Consider the following 21,628-nt stretch of genomic DNA (forward strand, 5'->3'; position numbering starts at 1 on the left):
CCAAATATAAAAATACCATAAATACTCAATCAAATATGATTTTTAGCATAAAAGTACTTTAATCATCCTTTAGAAACAATTAAAACAAATAGTTATAGGATGTCGTTACACAGATTGAGCCACATTTCTCCAGCTTTCATTTTTCTCCCACACTGGATTTTTTAAATAATATTTTTTTGCCTATGTAGTCACTTAATATATTTTCTTCCTCTTCTGTAAAAATAAAATAGTCGCGGTGGTATAATCCATAGACGGAGCTTCGCGTTCTGGGTTTACTTTACTTGATAAGCCTCTTTCTTGGGTCCTTCTAAACTAGCTACATTCCTTTTAATGGGGGCATCTATACGGTACACTGAACAAGTTCACCAAATTTGAGTATGTGTTTTATAATGATTTTACAAAGTTACATTTTCTAACAAAAATAAAAATTCATTTCGTCTTACATAATGGAACATGCTGTATTTTTTACTCACACAACAAAGCTGTAGTGTATTCATTCTGCACAGGAACACGAGACATAACACACACAACGCTCACTACCACTGCACACTTTTTTGTTGTTTACACTCACGTCATAACAACTCACAGCAGTCGTCACAGCTGATAGCCGATTAGCTGATCGACTGATTGGGCGAGCTATCACTTCAATGTTGCAGGCCTACTCTCATATCGTTGTCTATCCTTATTATCTTATGTTAATCACAGTAAAACGGACTCACGATTAGGGTTGCCAGGTCCAAAATCACAAAAGCCGGACTTTGTGCTTCATTTGGCCGGACATTTTACCCTAAAAGCCGGACATGTGACGGGGGGGGGGGGGGGTGTAATTAGTGTCAGGTCATGACTGAGTAATATCATCATCGGTTGCTAACCAACATCCTGATGCGTGCGCTTCATATGATTCTGCGGCTCGACTTTCGCCTGGCGCGGCAACCAAATAAAAAGCCTAACAAAAGCCGGACAGGCCGGACAAGGCAATATTTGGACGGACAAGTCCCTAAAAAGCCAAACATGTCCGGCTAAAGCCGGACGCCTGGCAACCCTACTCACGATACCATCGAAAAATCAACCAGCAAAGGCCATGATTTTTAAGGCGCGTCTTAGTAAATTTATTTGCATTTGTGCATCTGTGCGTCATAGTTCACTTCACGAGCACTACAAAACGCACCTTCACACAAGAAAGCTAGTCAAAAACTGAATTAAATCAAAGCGCACGCGCCGACAAATGCCGACAAGCCGCACGCCTTTTGTCGACACAAAGACGCCGACGCGCCGCCAAAGCAAGAGCCGAAAAGTTGGCATAAGTGTACAGTCGACAAAAAAGAAACTTATTTGTTTATTATTTTATCTGCTTGCTTTCGATTTCAATTGATTCGAATCTAAATTATGGTGTTGAGTATTTCATGGTAAAATATCCTATAACAGATAATAATTAAAAATTAATCGAACTTATTGTTTTGTGAAGGTAATTCAATGGCCTAGTCAATTATTTAGAAACATTAAATTAGACTATTGAAGCAAATAAAACTCTTCAATTTGTTTGTATTGATATTCCATTTATCCTAAATCAAAGTCCATTCTTAAATTAATCGTTAATGTCATCATTTCTATTACAATAGAAAAGTAGATGAGGTAGGTAGGTACCTAATTAGTTAAATAAAATTTCCGAATAATTTCCGTTCCAACTTGGTATTTATTTATGACCTATCTTATGTACCTGTGATTTAACAATAAACACAATTTTAATTTGAATAGTAAAAAAAAGTTTGTTGCATTTCTTAATTTTATTTTGGTGAGTGTACATTGCGCTAGCCGGCGGCCGGCGGCACGTGTCTAAAGGCGGCGGCACGTGTCTAAAAGTTCGTTTGCTGCGCGCCGGCTAGTGTTGTACGATACGACACTCGAGTCTTGGAATCTTACTTATTAAAAGTTTGAAGAAAATAAAATAGCTATGAATTAAGACTGTGTGTTTATTATTTTATTGGACCGTTTTAACTTTTTGATTACGAAAATCGTCAGTCTTTAGATGGATACTTCTGATTCGATTATTTGCGTTTAATGCAATTTTATTGATATTACATTTGTATTGTGCGATTTATTTTATTTTCAATTAGGATATAACATACGGATGATGATATGAAATCACTCATTATTGCCTATTAGTATACACCAACTCAAGTTCATGTCATGATTCAGTCTAGCTCAAAGAACTTAAAATACTCGAACTTAAAGGACTCGGAAGACTCAATTATTCCCTTATTCATGCGACTAACGAGTCCTAGTCTTAAAAATAAACTCAAGTCTCAAAATAAAGACTTTAAAGACTCGAGGTTCTTACAACACTAGCGCGGTCGGCTATTGTGAGGGACGGCTGTCTTTGATACCACCGACTCCGCCACGCATAAATAAGGATGTCAACTCCAAAATTCTTTCTAATCTTAACAATAATAAAACTATCATTATTTACTTTTATAATTTTTTTTGTTTCTACGATGATTTTAATGATTATTATTTCAGTTTAAAATTGATAGTTGGGAACAATTATTTACTTATTTACTTCGGAATACTAAAGACTGCCGATAATCACAGGTAGATAATTCGATAGCGTTTAGTTTCTGCTATGATCGAGTCAATTACGAATCACATTTTTAATTTGCTAAGGGGATATTAAGCGATTAAAATTAACATGAAAAATGTGCCTGCTTTATCGTAATAATAACCGTAATTCTAAATTTCATAGTCATGGTAACTATCCCATTTGTGTATGGCATAAAAATAAGTCATTGATTTCGGCAACTAACTTTTTTGGTTCGTTTCGTTGCTACGTTTGAAATAAAAGATTTTTACAAGCGCAAAAGTATTTTAACGAACTTTTGAATAAACATCATTCCATTAAGGCCACTAAATAAGTACTTACCACATAAGATTTTTTTATGTTACCAAAAATAAATAAACTTTAATTTTCTGCTTAATTTAATTCCTTAAATAACTAGTAGTAGCCCTAGAATAGCTTGTGTGGCGCCCGGTCCGTCGTCCGGCGGCACTCTCGTGTTCGCGGCCAGTGGCCCAACGCACAAAATATAACAGAAGACAAACTCCATACTAAACGCGCTCGAGCCACGCACACATAGACAGACACCGCTCTAGCAAGACTGTCTTGGACGAATGCGAGCGCGACGTGGCGCGACAGACGTTCGCCACACGTTCGCTGTGGTTCGCTTGAGTCACGCGCCGGTCAACCGCCTGTGATATTATTTTGTTTTGCGAAATTGACGAAAATGAGTGAACAGAAAAAGTCGTATTATAATTGTTCGGTATTTGGTTGCTTAAACTCATAATTAAATACCGAATTTTCATTTTTTAAATTACCGGTTCATTCGGGGAGGTAAGTAAGTTATTTATTTGAATTTCAATTGAAATTGAAAGCCAACTCAATTATTAGGAATATCGAATTGTTTTAGAGAGGTTTTAGGAATTATTGGATAACTAAACTAGCTTTTGCCCGCGGCTTCACCCGCGTGAAATTTAGTTTGTCACAGATCGTCATAAATTATAGCCTATATGTTATTCAGGGTTATAAACAATAATACTGTAAAGTTACATCAAAATCCGTTCAGTAGTTTTTGCGTGAAAGATCAACAAACATCCAGACATCCAGACATCCAAACTTTCGCATTTATAATATTAGTTGGATAATAGTGTCAACCACTCAACTAAATCCTACTTCCTTCTCTTACTATAATAACGTACTAAATATAAATAAGTATACGTGGATATCTGTTATTGTCTTTCTTGCATAGTATTAAGAGTAACATTTTTCTATCAATAACGAAATAAACGCAACACATGACAAGACAACCCTAGCGCGACGGCCGAGCGTGCGAGCGAGAGAGGTATGCAAAGCGAGGTACATACATGAGTTTACCTTCTGTTATATTTTGTGCCCAACGGCAGCACAAGCGCAATGGCGGCCATTACGTAAGCTCGTGTGCGTGCGGATTTTTGTCAGTGTAGTAGTGAATCAGCTGAACAGGGTGTTGTATTGGCTTGATAAGAAATGAAGTTGTTTCCTTAATTATCTCGGAAACTAGCCTGAATTTTTGGCTCAAACTTTGGGAACGTATTCAGTGTGACGTATACATGCTCCCATTAAACGGAACGTAGCTGATTTAGAAGGACCCTATATATCTTGACAAGTTTAGATTGTAAGAGGTCGCAGGCAGCATATTATTTTTAACCTAATGACTTCATAAGCTAGGTCCTATATTTCGACTCCAGCAAGCAGTTCCTCTATATGGCATTCATGTATAGTTATTAGGCATTCAGAATCAAAAAAGTAGCAGCAGGCAATTATAAAAATTATGAACCTACTAACACACAAAAAAACATCTAAAAACATCGTGGAAATGGCCCATCAGAAAAATTAAGTAAGCTAGGAGAGTTGTGACAGGCTGTCACAACACTCACAACTCTCCTAGGTGTTTAAAATGACGACTTGGTTCGAATAATAATTTTTATTTTCTAAACACGAAATATCAGTGCTACATTTTGAGACCTAAATAACCACGCAACTTGAGAAAAAATAACACAACAGTGCACATTATACTAAACATGATATAAACTTAAATAAAATTTTGACGAAAAACTTACTTTTCGCATTTTTTTGTACACAGACGTCATATTTACGTAACCGTGCCTCTAGCGCTGCCCACAAGTACTTAGTCAAGAAGAGCGTCATAAAAGCAACAAATGAACGTTTTTACCAGCTTCCTAACTATATTAAGTAAGGAGAAATCGTCCTTGTCACAACTCTCCTAGGTCTCCCCTAGAAGTTACAGACCTACTCATCATACCTTTGTAAAGAGAAATACAAATTAACCTTATATTAACCTCATTCGTTCCCATTACATAGTAATACGATCTACGATCATCATGAAATTCATCATTAGACATGAGGGTTATAAAATAATACTTTGTTTCAGTGCCAGATATGGTGGAGTGTGCTGATGTTAGTTGCAAACAGTTCTCTCGGGGAAAAGTTCACTTTGGGCTACATCACCGGCTCCCAGCGCAGGCCTGGCGACTACAGCTACCCACGACCGGGAAGAGTCATATCAGGTAAGTTCTTTCTCCATCAGGCCTAGATATTAATAAATAAGAAGCTATTATTGCTACATACTAATAAAATCCACCTCAAAGAGGCCCAAATCAGCAAAGAGGTGACATAGGACTCCTATGTCACCTCTTTGCTGATTTGGGCTCCTATGATAGGAGCCGCCTGAAGTGGAGACGAAGGATACGGAGGGCCGACCCCAAATAAAATGGGAAAGGGCCAGGTAAAGAAAACTAACAAACTCCAATAATGATAATTTTACCTACTAGGTACTTAAAATTTGAAAAAAGAAAGTATTAACATGTAAGCTCCATTGGCTCCATCATCATTACATGATTTGCAATATCTAAGTATTTTTTTCTTTTTCGTAAATAACATTCATCGCACGATCCTATCCTCTGCCTTATGAATCTCAGTCGGCAAACATTGACCCGAGAAAACAGAGATGTATGGATCTTTCCCGTATTTACAGTCCATGTGATATTGGGGCCGAACAGAAATACCAAGAAGAAATACACAATTGTGTTTTTTTCCCCTATGTTTTTTCCGAAATACCAAAGAAATATGACATGTTAAAACTTACAATACTTATGCGCATACTTATATTCAGGATAAAGTGTAAAAACTTAAAAAACACAAACGCAATGTACTAGTGGTAAGAAATTTTGAAGCTCTATCTATACGCAGCTTCCCTTTGTATAAATTTTGATTTCGCATAAAGAAGATAAATCATCACTTCAAATTGGTGTTAAGAGTATAAAAAAATATTTGATTCAAACCAGTTCTACGATGGAAACCCTAAAGAACTCTCTCAATCAAGCAAAATGCAACTTCTTGCCATTCTGAATAACCCTTAAAAGCTTTGCGATGTCGATAAAATTTCCATTAGCGGAACATTCCACCGCTAGTGACGAAACTTAGTTCTTGAACACTCACTCCCGAAAGTTTGCTTGGGAATTAGGGAAGACGGGAGCAAGCAGGATAGTGCGGCATAATCCAGGCTTAGTCAAACTTGCAACAGCTTAATAGAAGTGGCAGAGATCGATAGGTCTAGTACCTACAAGGTACCTACACTACTGAAACGCCATTAACAAAGAAATTAAAAAACTAAATTATAATATTGTTACAGGTGCTATATCGATGGCAGTCGACGATGTAAATGAAAAATTGTTGGGACCTTTAGGCCACTCGTTGGACTTCGTGGTGGCTGAGACTTACGGCCAGGAAGAAGTCTCTATAAGACAGGTCAGTTTACCCACAATTTAATAGAAGACTATTCCTAGCTTACCACGCACAATACTCATCCACGAAATAACATTTCTTTCTTAATACAAATGAATACCGTTCACAACCACTTATAGATTTCGTGATTTCGGCGACAAAAGGTGGGAGTCAAAAATCTCATTCTAGTTTCGCTGTTACTTTTTCCAATCGGCTGCAAGATTACTTTAAGTCCAAGACGCCCACTCACTCGGCATCCATTATTCTTTTACAGATCCTGCACAGAGATGGATTCATTCAGCTGTACTTTACTCATATAAACTTCGGCTTATGTTAATTAATTACTTACAGGGTGATTGTAAAAATAATACTCATCAACTTCTATCGGTGTCACAGGCATTAAAATACCTACATTAAATTGCTATATAAATTAGTGAAAAACTTAATAAAGAGTTGCAATTTTAAAGAATGTTCGTATCAATTTCAAGTTTATAATTTGAAATGTAATTATTATGTAGGTCGCGAAGCCACCAAAAGTCAAACAGCATTAAATTACCGGTTTCTGTATTCACGGCAATTTCTTTTATCTCGATTAACGTAACTTAATTCGCGACTAGCAAAGTCCTATTGGAAACCCAAACAAACAAGATAAACGGTTTAGTGCGGGCAGTACTCAGATAAGACACCCGCTATGCGTGCTAAGCACAAATTTTATGAGCCATAGACCGAAGTTTACAATGGTCATAACTCTATAGGGCAATTGGACACTTTGCTCTTGGGGAGTGAACTCACAATTCCTACAATTCAGTTTCCCAAACTAGGAAAATCACGGGCATTTAGCCCACTCACAATTTACTCAACTTTCTTTCGACTTCCTTTTGTAGGCGTGCCTCACAGGAAAATATTGTGGCAACAAAAATATTTCACGATCGGTTTTCAGGTTCTTGTATGAAATACATGTAAGTAGGTACCTACCAAACTAAAGGCACGAAGTTGAAATAGAATTACGAATGGTATCCGCACAATATCGTGTTATCGTTATGTCCTTTTCCTATTTTCGTAACTCATCTTCGATGAAGGAAAAAATGTCATACGGCATCTATAAAAATGTCTGGTTCGTAATAACATTTTCCTATATTTAACGCCTATGGTACATTTCCTAGTATGAGTGAGTGATCAACGAGAGTTAAACTTTTTGTAATAAGGGGGCATGTGTAAATATGCAATGAAGCCGTCAAATCGTTAGATCATAATTTTATTTTGTAAACATGCAGAGAAATAAACTCTGAAGAGATGCGTCTGTTATATGTCAAGAGTTCAGGTTGCACTCCAGAAATATCCGCCGATGCGTTACTCCTTGAAACCGCAATGACCTATTAATAGCTGACATCGTAATGCACAACACGTGCTGAAGTCAATGAGATATCTCAAGAGTTTCATTCACTTTGCGTAGCAGTTAACGAGCGGTTTAAGTGTCGAACATATTAATCATGCAATTATTCCTTTTTCATACCAGAAGTATAAATGCTCGCTGCTGGCACGCGCATCTTGCTGCTAAATTGGTAGATCGCTTAGCATTTTCCTGTAGATGAATTGGGACAGAAATAAGTGAGAGGAATAAAATCTTGTATGTACTAAGCAGCGAAATTATTTCTTTGACTGATTTTGTTTAATTACTCGGAAAAACTTACAACTCTTTTCTTCCAAGCGTAAAAATCAAGGGACGTAGGACACAAAGGCAAAGGCTTGTTAAAATGATAAGGATCATTACCGTTAAGTGGCTATATTTACACGAGGAGATTTCCTAAGACATTTTTGCAAGTAACCGAGTACATTTGGGTCAATGAAGGAGCCCCTTATGTGCCTACGTTAACATAAATGAAGCTTTGTTAATGCGATGGTACTTACTTGCTTACCTATATTGTATCGTCATCCCAACATGTAATTTTATATTCTTAATATTAATATTAAAGAAGGAATCAGTTTGGACAAACTAATTCCTTCTTTGAATTTAACAAGAATTTCTGACTTTTGCCTTAGCCGACATAAGTAATACCACAGGTAATTCTACAGAAATTCTCAGTTTTCTTATCGAAATACTTTTCATTTTAGCTGTTTATACTACGAGAAAATGTCTTAAAGTACAGACATGCTATAAATTGAGAACACAGTGAGGTTGATGAGTGGACCACTATCGATCATCGGCACTCGAAGATTTCATTTTAAAAATAAACGTAGACGATGTATTAAAGAAAGTTTTATGCCCATGCAGTTTCCATCAATAATAAAATTAAAACACAACATACTTAGTGTGTTTATTGAGCCTTCTAATGTATCTAATTCTTAAAACAGTAAATTTTTTGCTATTGATGGTAAAACGTTTCGTTCCCTTACAGTATTTTTCGTTAGTCCGTTAAACCGAAATACGGGGTGTGACTGAGTGCGAATAAAAAACCGCCCGCATCTGTCGTTGTCCGACGCAGGCGGCGCGGCGCGACGTGAAACAGAACTTTTTGCTTATTTTTCAGGGTAAAGAGCGTTTCAACAAATGAAACGGCACTTGATGAATCGTTTCGCATTTGTTTTTTATAGCGCGTTAATATTGAGAGATGAAATAAACAAAACCAGGCGGGATCACTTCAGATACTTAGGAACAAGCTCTTACGGTTTCTAGATTCTAGAAGCACTTGTAAGAATTGATTTGAATAAGTCTCGTAGAATGTGCAAAAATCAGAATGCGAGACATCGCGAACTAGTTTTTTATTCATGTCGTCAGTTTTTATTTGTATACGACTTGTTAAAATCAAGCTGCTTTCAACGCAAAATTTACTGCGATGTTTGTTAGAAAGTTTCAACGGATAATGTTTATTCATTTCCCTCTAGCTGACGCTGCCCAGCGAGACGCCCACTAAGCAACGCCCCGGCTGTTTACTGCCAAAGGGTTAAGCTGGAAAACGAATAACCATTTGATGGAAAACATAAAACGAAGATTGTCTTCCTTACGTGATACAGATTACTTACTTCCAAGTTTCCACCATGATCGTTATTAATTTCTTTTAATTTTCCACTATTAACTTTCAACAAAACAGGTTATTTTCTTTTACGACATAAGTTAGGATGTTTAGCGGGCAACGGTCTCGTGTTTTATATTAAAAGTATTAAAACCTCTATCGCACTTTGTCATAGTACTCGTAAAGCGACATCCATAAAATTGCTGCAGCCTTCCCACGGAGTTTAGTGCGGCAAAGCGTTCTTTGTATTTCCAAGGAAGTTAACAACTGTCGGCGACTGAGAAATTGTTCGAGCTTTGCGCCTGGTTAGTTTCGAAAATACATCAAAGAAATCAAGTGTTTACACAACTAAGGCGATCAACATTAGCATTTTTCTAGCTATTGACATGTTGAATTGCTTAAAATAGTTTAAAACTTTTTATTTTTCTATTAATGTTTATTACTTTTTTTTAATTAGTTTCGGCTTCGGTACGACAATTTTCGTTATTTAAAGTGCAGTTCTATGTACAAATTAGATTATAGATTTTCCTACCAACTATAAGACTCTTATTTTGCTAAAAGTACCTACCTACTGAAAATATTCAAGACAGATCGAGATGGTCACTGTACTAGAGCGAGCGCTAGTAATCGCCTTAGGACTGCCGTTTCCGCGATCCTAATAGTAGTAACGGAAAAAGCTCAATCAAAAGCTTTATTGAGGCTGGCTATCTATAACATACAGAAGTCATTACGTCAGATAGATTCAAAGGCACGCTATCAGAGAAATATTAGCGATGAACTCGAATAATGACCCTTTCATCACCCCCGGTTGGGTTGGGGTGAGTCATTACACAAAGTATAATCATAAATCAAATGTCAGAAACCTTGATAGTTTCTGCCAATGAATTCACTAAACATCATCTTACATCACAAACTATTCCACTTGCTCAACTGCGAAGCAGTTTTGTTAATGTGTATATTTTGGCAGTAGCGAAATTATAGCTAAATGAACACTCAATAAACGGGTTCTAACATACGCGCTCCAGTTATCTAATTTTAAACTTTCCGTTTATTTGCTTTTTGTATCCTACTCTCCTTAAACGAGTAACTTGACTTGTTTAATCGATCGGTTTTCCGGTAATAAAGATACAAGCTGACCTACTTTTTTTCACAGATTAAATTAAATTAAAGAATTTGTAGATTTAATTTATAAATGCGAACTATACAGTACTATTACTTATTCTGTGACTATACTTTGATTTTTGTTAGGTACCTACTCTAGTTAAGAATTTAATTTTTATGCAACCGCTGACATTCTATTTATGGCATAAACAAGTAGGTATAATTATGTATAGATAGACCCTACTATAAAACGTTTCGAATGAAGCTGCGGACTGCAAAGTTTCAATTTTGTTCCTCTGACGGATTATCCGATCTGCTCCAATAAATTGAAATTCCCTGGGAAGGCGATTAAATAGGTACGTTCTTTAGCAATCACCTCACTACATAAAGTACTATTTTACTAGGCTACCTTCTATTTGAGTTGAATAGAATGCTAATAGTGCTCTTTTTGTATACGTACGTACACAATACCTACTTGCTTTGTTCTCGTATTGACTGCGCACTGAAAATCTAGCTGCACGATTTACGATATACTGTTGCTAAAAACGAACGAGATGAGATAATAATCTTATTAAAAGTATAGTAAGTTCAATCCTATTCGGAAAACAAGGGCACAGTAAAGTGCGTGGTCACGCTAGAAACTCTACTTATTTTGAGACTGGAAAATTGACTCTTAGAAGAATTTATGACTTATAAGATCCTGCCGGGCTACAATGCGCGTCAAGTCCAAATCTTGTCGTCGACTTTAGACGGCAAATATATGGGTTTGACGTACTAAATCGATAAAATACTTCGATAAAAGTTTATCATGGCGCGCATCCCAGGCCTATTGGTTGATAAAAACACTTGTGTGATTAAAATAAGCTTTATTTCTCAGGTGGCAGCCCTGTGGGCAACCAACGTGTCGGCGTTCATCGGGCCGCAGGAGACGTGCGTGCACGAGGGCCGCATGGCCGCTGCCTTCAACCTGCCCATGATCAGCTATGTGAGTAACCATCCTTTGTAATTAATTATCAGTTTCTTATTTCATAACATAACTTAGAACATTAGACCCAGTGTTAATTTTAATACCAAGATTATTATCCCTTAACTTTGTGACGCCATTAGGTACAGTCAAGGTAAGACACAATGAATTTGTCGCCGCAATCATTTGAAGAGGCAATAAGGACTTTTTTCCACTAAGTAGTGAGCGACCAACCGAAAAATGCGCGAAGCGAAAACGCGAAAAACCAAAACAGGACAGGATCTTTAACATAAAATATGTAAATTATGTATAATTTCATCATGTATTTTGATAAGTAGATGGATTTGATATCTCGAAAAAAATGCTGAAAACTTAACGTATAACTGATTTTCCTCCATCAAATCTTGAAGAACATCTAGCTAGAGTGTGTGAATCCGAGAAAGTGGTGTATCTTTAGGATGTTTGTTAATCTTTACCAAAGGAGCGTAAGCAGGGTATCAAAGAGCAAAGTCTGAACTTCCAATATTTGTATTAACTGATGTGTTATTACAATAAATTATCTAAAGATATTTCTATCGCCCACCACGGGCTACTTACAAAGAGCCATTTTATCATTTTACAGACGGATGTAATAAAATGTTGAACCTAGTATAAGAATAGATTTAGTAATAATAACACATTCAACTTTTTCAATGTTTTAGACGAAAAAAGCTTTGTTAATTTTTCATGATGTGAATTTCATTTGACACGTAAAATCGTCGTAATCTTTCACTGGAACTATGTAAATACTTCTTAGTCTAAGATAATTCATATACGAGTACATAGCGAACCTCTCTCTTGTGACTACGATTACCCATCCGTTCAAAAGTTTCAGCATGGTAGACGAGTAGGTAAGTATGATATTATGGCTCAAACAACCGCATAACACTGGGGCTTAAGTTAAACACCTGTTAAACACTTGTTTAAATTGACATTTATTGTGGAAATGTCAGCGTAAACCAACGTTCAACGTGTGTTTAACTTGTTTGTAATAATGCCCTTAATATATTTTTTTAATTTAATGACTTTTCTTGTGATTTTCGTAAAAACAATAAAGTAAATTATTTTTTTATTTGTTGTCAGTACTGCCGCGACGTGGCCAGCTCCAACAAGCGCGTGTACGCAACGTTCGCGCGCACGCGCCCGTCTGACATCGACATCTCGCGCTCCGTCGTCGCCGTGCTCAGCCACTTCAATTTCATGCATGTAAACATTACACTATACCACATAACATTCATGTTGCCGCTGATCGATCGAATAAGAGATTTTCAGAAAATGTTTATCTTTGAATGATTTGGGATTTCATTCATGGTTTGATTTTTTTGATTAAAGAAGAGAGAGACACTCTTTTATTGGTATCTTATTATCTCTAGCGTAGATTTGGAGAGTCAGAAATATTTTACTGGCATGTGAATGACAAGATTATTTACTAAGTCGTAGTAGAGTCAACTAATTTTCATTCTTAAACGAAAGATAACTAAACTAACGAATAACTTTAACAGGTGGCATTTATCTACCTCAAAGCGCCGAACCACGACTTTTCCCGCCTAGCGCTCGCCATCATGGCGGCAGCCAGAGAAAAACACATCTCCGTGCGTGCGGCCATGGAGTACCGCCAGCCTTTCTACTATGAGAACAGGCGGGAAAATTTCAGCAGAAACCCCTTTTTGGACATCGTAAGGGAGACTTATAAGGACACCAGAAGTGAGTTTGAATATTTTCATGGGCAATAACAGTTTATTTGTCAGAATCTATGCTTACAGACACATACCGAGTGTGTAGGCTTTTCAGTAATGTAATTATCAGTAACTGAAAGCCCTGTGTCTCTTGCAAGATAGACAATCTTACATAAGTACCTATGCGTTTTCAGTTTCATTAAATAAATCTACCTAAAGACTGTAGGTACATAACTGCATGTTAAATGACAATAACTGTATGTTGCAATATTTCTCTTGCAGTCTACGTCACTGTGGGGTACTATCACGACCACATTGGGCTCATGTTGGCTTTGGATGCTATGCAGTTACTGGACTCAGGTAGGTTCACAACTTAACTTTCATTATTGTTAGTTAAAATAAAGTGACTTGTTTTTTAATAATGTCATTTTAGACCACCAGTTTCATATCCCGGCTTCGTGAACAAAACATTCAACTGTATTACTGTGAAACAAGGCAAGAGGTAGTCTTGTCGCATATTTGGTTATGCAAATCGAAACGATCCTCGGCCGCAAAAAGAATCTATCTCAGTTTCTTGCTAATATAGAGATGGAATTTTTTAGCATTATCTTCACCTTTCGTCAGGAGAACAAAGGGAATTACGTCTGCAATTTAGGTACTTGGTCTGTTTCAGAATCAGCTCTTTCATTTCCTTTGTACTCATACGGGTTTGCTTAAAATGTCCTCTCTACTCTTTTGTTTTTACGGTCATTCTCACGATTAGGTGTTCTCAGCCTAATTACCATATTATTTTTGAAATTTGGCTTAATTGACTTAAACGCATTTAAATATAAAACACATGAAAAGTACGAATTTAACAATCGTAAAGGCGTCAAATTATTCAAAGCGGTTTTCACGTAAATGAGACCCAAAAATTTTATGGTCACGGTAATTAGATAAGGCTATTACTTAATCTAATGGTAATTAGAAAAGATGTGTAAAATAGCAAAAAAACAACATCTTGCATTGATAAATTTGTACACAAATATATAGCGTCATATAAAAGGCTGTAGGTACTCTTAATAACCCTTTGCAAAAAGAAAAAGACTAATTTCTATTATTTATTGTATCATATTTTCAGTATACAGCAAGAATCGAGGCTATAACAGGAACACTTAGTTTCAGCAAGAAGGGGCTATGTGTCACATTTAAAATGAGAGCATTTAGCTGAATCAGAATCTGAACCATCATTTATTTGCTTTAAATGTGGTACAAACGATGGATACAGGTAATGGATCAGGAGGTTTCACAAATTTGACTTTTCGGTAATGCATATCGAAAAATGTATTAATGATATAAGTGTTTTTTCCTCTTTTTAATCTATCTGTGATCAGCCATTACCCATTATCAGATTAAATTGAATTTGTAATAATGACAGTTCCAGCTCTGCATATCCCATGATTTGTCACCTCGATTCTTTTACAATAAGTTTTCAGATTTATGCTATTCGCTTTCTCCAGAGCCTGAATGCAGAATTCTCAGAATTTAGAAGGGATGCAGCAAATAGATTTCATGACGGTCTAGTCTTTGTTTGTAAGCTTTACAGGAATTTTCTACACCCCCTTTGACGTTTGGTATCACTTCAGTGGACTTTGTAAACCGGTCGATGCCATAAATGTCTACATGGGTCTTAGGATGCATTTGTATTTAGTTTGTTCTCCAAGCTTCTTCTGCCCAGTATCCATTGCATATCACGAAGTTTTTTTTCTATGCATACAAAACAAAGCAGGTAGGATGCAGTCTAGGATGGTACAAAGTGTTTGTCTGGAAGAGATCGCTTGTTTGCGTGTTCAGAGTGTGTTCCTAGGCTTCTAATTTCTAGCTATTGTCTGTGACTCCTAATCTTCTTGTGTGTATGGATCAACACGGGTAAATCAGGCGACTTTGAAGATATACTGGGATTTATTACTTTACAATAAAGCGTTTACAATATTTCAGTTGAAAGTTCAAATGAGAATGAGAGACGTTAAGCGTCCGTGCAATCGTTTATATAGGTGTGCTTCAGCGCCATCTGTTGTGGTTTCTTGACATCGCGTGACGTAATCGATGCGGTGTGCTCGGTGATAGTATTGCCATTGATCTTTGGTTAGAGCTTCTCACGCGCTCCAATAGATGGCTCTTCTTAACATTCCGGCGGGCCTTGAGAGACTCCCTCTCAACATCTCAGCTCACGTCGTGTCACGCGCCGAGCCTCGAACCTGGCACCTCAGCGACCGGAAGTGGGCATATCTTTGAGAATGCCCTGTGTATGACGCCCGTGGCCGTCCGAATGACAGCAACCCTTGGTACGCCGTCACTGCCTGAAATCAGAGTTATTATGCGTCCTAACCGCCATTTCAGCGGCGGAAGGTTATCGTCCTTTATGACAACCAATGTTCCAGTTTGCAAGTCTTCAGTTTTCTGTTGCCATTTAGTACGTTTCTGAAGCTCTGATATGTACTCTGTAGACCATCTCCTCCAAAATGTCTGCCTCAGCTGTTCAACTCGCTGGTAACGATTGAGTGTGTTCGTGGTTGCAGCGGTAATATCACTCTCTGCAGGTGCAGTCAGCGGCCGACCGATAGTGAAGTGGGCAGGAGTGAGTGGAGAGTAGTCGTTGGGGTCTGAGGATAAAGGATACATAGGGCGGGAATTCAGGACAGCTTCAATTTGTACCAAAACTGTGCTGAATTCCTCATAAGTCATGTTTACATTTCCTACCACACGTGTTATATGGTGCTTACAGGACTTGATACCAGCTTCCCATAAACCGGCAAAATGAGGCGCGTAAGGGGGAATGAATTTAAATTTAATGTGATTATCTGAAGCGTAATCAATGATAGACTGAGAATTACACTTTAAAAAATCTGAAAATTCACGAGCTGTTCCTACAAAGTTACGTCCATTATCGGAAAATATTTGATAAGGTTTTCCTCTCCGGGAAATAAATCGTTTCAGTGCTAAAATATAACTCTGTGAAGACAAACTAGTTACTAGTTCCAAGTGTATCGCTCGAGTTGAAAAACATATAAACAGACATAAATAACATTTTTCTAGTCTGGAACCCCTACCTTTCTTATTTAAAATAAATAAAGGTCCAGCATAGTCTACTCCACAGTTTATGAAAGGAAAATTTGCAGTTACTCGTTCAGTTGGTAAGTTACCCATGATTGGTTGTACTATTTTACCTTTCAAACGACAACATATAACACACTGGTTAACGACTTTTTTTGCTAAGTTTCTACCGCCTAGTGGCCACCAATTGTCTCTGATATGAGATAAAATTAATTGAGGCCCAGCGTGCAATAATTTTAAATGTTGACTTTGAAACAATAAACAGGTAAAGATATGTTTACTACACAATAAAATGGGGTGCTTTTTGTCATATGAAAATTCAGAATTAACTAATCTGCCCCCGACTCTTATGATTTTGTCAGCATCTAAAAATATATTTAAACTGGAAATATTACGTTTTGATTTATTTATAGCAAGATTATTATAAAGCGCATTGTATTCTTCAGGAAACGATTCTATTTGTGCCTGTCTAACTATAAACAATAAGGATTTATCAAGTTCTTCTACTGATAACGGCCCGTGTAACCGCTCATCAATAGATTTTGTTCGTATGTTATGTATAAAACGCATTACATAAGCACAAGTTCTTTGTAATCGATTTAGTTTAGAAAATCGGCTGAAATCAATGATAGGTAAATTAGAATCGCTACTACACAACAAGTTTGTAGTGGGAAGTTTTAACTCAGGTAAATCATTTAAGTTCTGTAAAATATTATTTTGATTTTGTGACCATTTTATGCTATCTTCAAATAAAAAGGTGGGTCCGTTCCACCATAAAGTTGATGAACTCAATTCATTTAAAGGTACTCCACGGGAAACCAGGTCAGCTGGATTATTTGACGAGTTTACATGCAGCCAAATTGTGTTGCTTGTCAACTCATTTATCTCAACAACGCGATTCTGAACAAAAGTCTTTAACTGATGTGGTGACATTTGCAACCATCTGAGAACTATAGTAGAATCTGTCCAAAAAACAACTTTGTCAAAGTTCAATCGAAGTGATTTAATTATTTTATCATACAATCTAGCTCCCAATAGTGCACCGCATAACTCGAGCCGTGGAATGCTAACCGGTTTCACTGGCGCGACGCGGCTCTTCGAACATAATAATCTCACCGTGATGACGTCATCATTACTATTGCACGTCCGAACATAAGCGCACGCACCGTATGCAGCCTCGCTCGCATCCGTAAATATGTGTAATTCGATCCTAGAATGGTCACACGTTCCTACAACATGACGCGGTACGCGAATATTATGTAAATAAGTTAATGCTTCAATAAACTTTTCCCAGTTCTTTAAAATATTAATAGGTACTTCATCGTCCCAATCAAGTTTACATAACCATAACTTTTGTAATATCATTTTGCCAATAATTATAAACGGGCTTAACAAACCGAGAGGGTCATAAATCTGTGAAACAATTGATAAGATTTGTCGTTTACTAACATTATTACATTCAAAATTGACCTTTGATGTGAAATGAAATTCGTCACTTTTGTTAAACCAACCTAAACCAAGAGTATTACTGGAATAATTTTCATCTAAAGAAAAATTTTTGGAATTATCAAAAGTTATGTTATTATTCAAAATATTTTCAGGCGAATTAAATGTCCATTTCCTTAAGGGAAAACAACCAGATAGACAAGTTTCAGATACACCCTTACATATGTGTGATAACTTCTCAATACAATCTGAACCAGTTATAAGGTCATCTACATAAAAATCTGTTAATATTGTACGTGAAATGTCTTCGTCCGTACAGTCAAAGCCTAGTTGTTTAATGCAACGATTGCTCAAGTACGGTGCAGACGCCGTACCGTATGTTACAGTATTAAGCCGGTACACACTGATAGGCTGTGATGGATTTTCTCGCCATAATATTAACTGTAAATCTCTTTGATTTTCATGAATTAATATTTGCCTGAACATTTTCTCGATATCCGCGCAAGCGACAAATTTATATTGACGAAAACGCAAAATTATAGAAAATAATTCGTTTTGCAATGCAGGCCCTGGCATTTGGACATCATTTAAAGATTTGCCAGTTGATGTTTTTTGGCTTGCATTGAAAACTACTCTTAGTTTTGTAGTAGTACTTTGCTCTCGTAAGACACCGTGATGCGGTAGAAAATAATGAGGTGAAGTGTAGTTTTCAATACGTGTCATGTGACCTAGGTCTAAGTACTCTTGCATAAAATCACTATACATTTTTTTATACTCTTGAGACCGTTCTAACCTGCGTTCTAATGACAAAAATCTATTTTTTGCAATATCGTAACTATTACCTAATTCATCAAGTACTAATTCATTTCGTACTGGAATGCGAACTGAAAAACGACCATCAACTGCACGTTTTGTAGTTTCAGTAAACAGCTGTTCACAATGGCGTTCTTCCTCTGTAAGATATTGTTTATGTCTATAATTTTCTTCTAATTCCCAAAATTTACGTAACTGCTCATCTAATTGTAAAGATTGCAAATGATGACATTGTATTTTGTTATTTATTGATTTTGAATTATAAACAATGCCTGAAATAATCCAACCTAGCGTAGTGTTTTGTAGGTAAGGACCTGCCGGTAAACGCATTTTACCTTCTATCAACAATTCCCAAAACACGTCAGCCCCGATCAATAAATCAATTTTTGACGGTAAATAAAATAACGAATCGGCTAACTGAATATTATTCGGAATGTCTAAAGAGTTATAATGTAATGGAACTGTTGGTAAATTTGAAGTTATATGTTTCAAAACTATACATTTACAGCGAGTATTATAATCACCGTTTAATGACCTGACCTTAATTTCGCACAACTCTGTTGACTGAGTGTGTGAATGCCCTATTCCTGTGATATGATATGTGGACTGTATCGAATCGACTTTTAATTTTTTACGTAAATTTTCTGTAATTAAACAGTGTTGACTGCCGCTGTCTAACAAAGCGCGAGCCTTATGATATACATTGTCATTACCTGCTATCTCCACTAAAGCTGTGGATAATAAAACAGTTTCTGACGCCTGCGTATACAAACTATTGTTCGAATTCTTGTTTCGTGTCGGTTCGGCTGTATGTAACACTGCCGACGAGTGCAGTACGGGGTTCGAATCCGGTTGGCACTCCACGACTGATACTAATGCGTTTTCTACTTTATCATTATTGTTACTGTGCAATAAACTGTTGTGTTTTCTACTGCACTGTTTACACGGACCAAAATAACAATTTGAAGCGAAATGTCCAGCTCGTAAACAATTAACACATAACCTTTTATTATTAACGAATTCTAATCTCTCTTTAACGTTTAAATCCAAAAACTTAGTACAAGAATAAAGCGAATGATTTCCGCTGCATAATGAGCATGTGCGGGTACTTTTGGAATTCACATTATTTTTTGTTGAAGCGAAAATATGTGATTTTTGTTGCGATTGTTGTTGAGGTTTTTTATTGTTATCAAAAGGGACTTTACTATTAGAAAATGATGAAGAATTATGCGCTTTAATCATATCTAAAGTGTCAGCCTTATTTTTCAAGAATGTAATGAGATCGTCTAACTTAACGCGTTTATGATGCTGCGTAAATAAATTATTTTTATGTTCCTCCCACTCTTTCTCAACTACTGCGTCTAATTTGGAGGTAATGATATAAATAATAAGTGTATCCCAATATTCTATAGGTTCCCCGAGTGTCTTTAAGGCACGTAAATTCTTTGAAACTATATCAATTAATTTCCTTAAATGAAATGAAGTCTCTTTATTTAGATTTTGAATGGTAAATAAAGACTTCACATGATTATGTACCAGCAACTTGACGTTATTATACCTCTCATTGAGCAAATCCCAAGCTATTGTGTAGTTTTCTGATGTGCATTCTATTGATTTAATAACTTGAGCTGCCTGACTAGTTAGCGATGTACGCAAATAATGGAATTTACGAATGTCATCAAGCTGGGTGGAGTTGTGAATCATAGAAAGGTAGGTATCCCTGAACTCTAACCAATTTTCAAACGACCCGTCAAAGGAGGGTAGTGAAATAGTAGGAAGCTTAATATTTATCGAAGCTTCACACCTAGAACTAGCACTAGTTGAATCAGAAAGGCTAAAACGTTTTATTAAACCTTCTGCTTCTGCCATGGTTTCGTAATAAATATTTTCAAATGATTCACGATGTTCTAACTGAATTGCAGTTTCACTATCTAACACCATGAGCATTTCGATGGAGCTTTGAATGCTATTAAATTCACTAAATAATGATTTGGCTAATTCACTACGCAATTTTAATTCGGTTAATTGTTTATCGCTAGGACGAGAGTGGTTATGAAAGGAATTTACAAATTTTACGAATAACGTCAGTCTACCCTTGATTGAACCGCGTTTTTTATTTAATTCTCTAACTACAGTATCATCAGAATCTACGCACAAATTAGGAGATTTACAACGAACGGTTACGTTTTCAACACTCATTTTGACGATTTATAAAAGTGGGTACTCACCAAATTCCTGTAAACTGCGTACGTGACTCGTGAGGAAGCACAACACGGTACCTAGAGGAACAAGCACAGCTTTAGTAAAATTGAAATGGGATAAGATGGGGGAAAAAAGGAACGATTTGGCCAGACCCTTTGCTGATCCCTCGATGTGATGATGGATGATGCGGCTCTGAAGGTCCAATGTTTGCGTGTTCAGAGTGTGTTCCTAGGCTTCTAATTTCTAGCTATTGTCTGTGACTCCTAATCTTCTTGTGTGTATGGATCAACACGGGTAAATCAGGCGACTTTGAAGATATACTGGGATTTATTACTTTACAATAAAGCGTTTACAATATTTCAGTTGAAAGTTCAAATGAGAATGAGAGACGTTAAGCGTCCGTGCAATCGTTTATATAGGTGTGCTTCAGCGCCATCTGTTGTGGTTTCTTGACATCGCGTGACGTAATCGATGCGGTGTGCTCGGTGATAGTATTGCCATTGATCTTTGGTTAGAGCTTCTCACGCGCTCCAATAGATGGCTCTTCTTAACATCGCTTCATAGCGATAAGACCGCCTAATTGTACCTTATGTGTTCCTTTTCTTTCTGTTTTCTTTTTATGTGGTGTGCAATAAAGAGTATTTATTATTATTATTATTATAAAGTGCCTAAACACTCTCGTCTTGAAAAGGCCCATTGTCTGCTCATTGGTTCCCTTTTGTTCTTAATGTGATCATGCCAGGTAAGTGTTACTGTTGGAAAATCTCATCTTCTTAGGCCAAAGTTAACATGGATAGATTTTAATGGTATTATATTAGAATTAATTAATGATTTAACATGTTAATATCAATGATATTAATAGTAAACATAAATATCTGGTACGAGACATGTTTCACGCAGGGGTGACATCTCCTGGCCACCAGGAAGCCCCGATTTCACTCCAGCTAAC

The 21,628-nt window shown here is 36.7% G+C and overlaps 1 protein-coding gene and 1 long non-coding RNA gene across 5 annotated transcripts in view; one reads left to right on the forward strand and one right to left on the reverse strand.

Annotated features, from left to right (window-relative positions):
- The window catches only part of LOC135071769 (guanylate cyclase 32E), a 53,689-nt gene that overhangs the window by 9,383 nt on the left and 22,678 nt on the right, over positions 1-21,628 (forward strand). For 3 of the 4 annotated variants that reach the window (XM_063965568.1, XM_063965565.1, XM_063965566.1), the window contains exons 2-7: positions 4,983-5,118; positions 6,243-6,358; positions 11,324-11,431; positions 12,533-12,655; positions 12,952-13,153; positions 13,408-13,485. In XM_063965568.1, coding sequence (XP_063821638.1) covers positions 4,983-5,118; positions 6,243-6,358; positions 11,324-11,431; positions 12,533-12,655; positions 12,952-13,153; positions 13,408-13,485 — 763 coding nt within the window. Of the gene's footprint in view, positions 1-4,982; positions 5,119-6,242; positions 6,359-10,752; positions 10,803-11,323; positions 11,432-12,532; positions 12,656-12,951; positions 13,154-13,407; positions 13,486-21,628 lie in introns of those variants that run through there. The other variant, XM_063965569.1, reaches the window with a different exon arrangement.
- On the reverse strand, positions 15,048-21,214 carry LOC135071792 (uncharacterized). Its single transcript, XR_010257322.1, has 3 exons — positions 20,832-21,214; positions 20,706-20,756; positions 15,048-15,767 (listed from the first exon to the last, which is right to left on the reverse strand). It is a non-coding gene; the product is annotated as an uncharacterized LOC135071792 (long non-coding RNA).

The sequence above is a fragment of the Ostrinia nubilalis genome, chromosome 5 (assembly GCF_963855985.1).
Source record: "Ostrinia nubilalis chromosome 5, ilOstNubi1.1, whole genome shotgun sequence".
NCBI classification, from domain to species: Eukaryota; Metazoa; Arthropoda; class Insecta; order Lepidoptera; family Crambidae; genus Ostrinia; species Ostrinia nubilalis.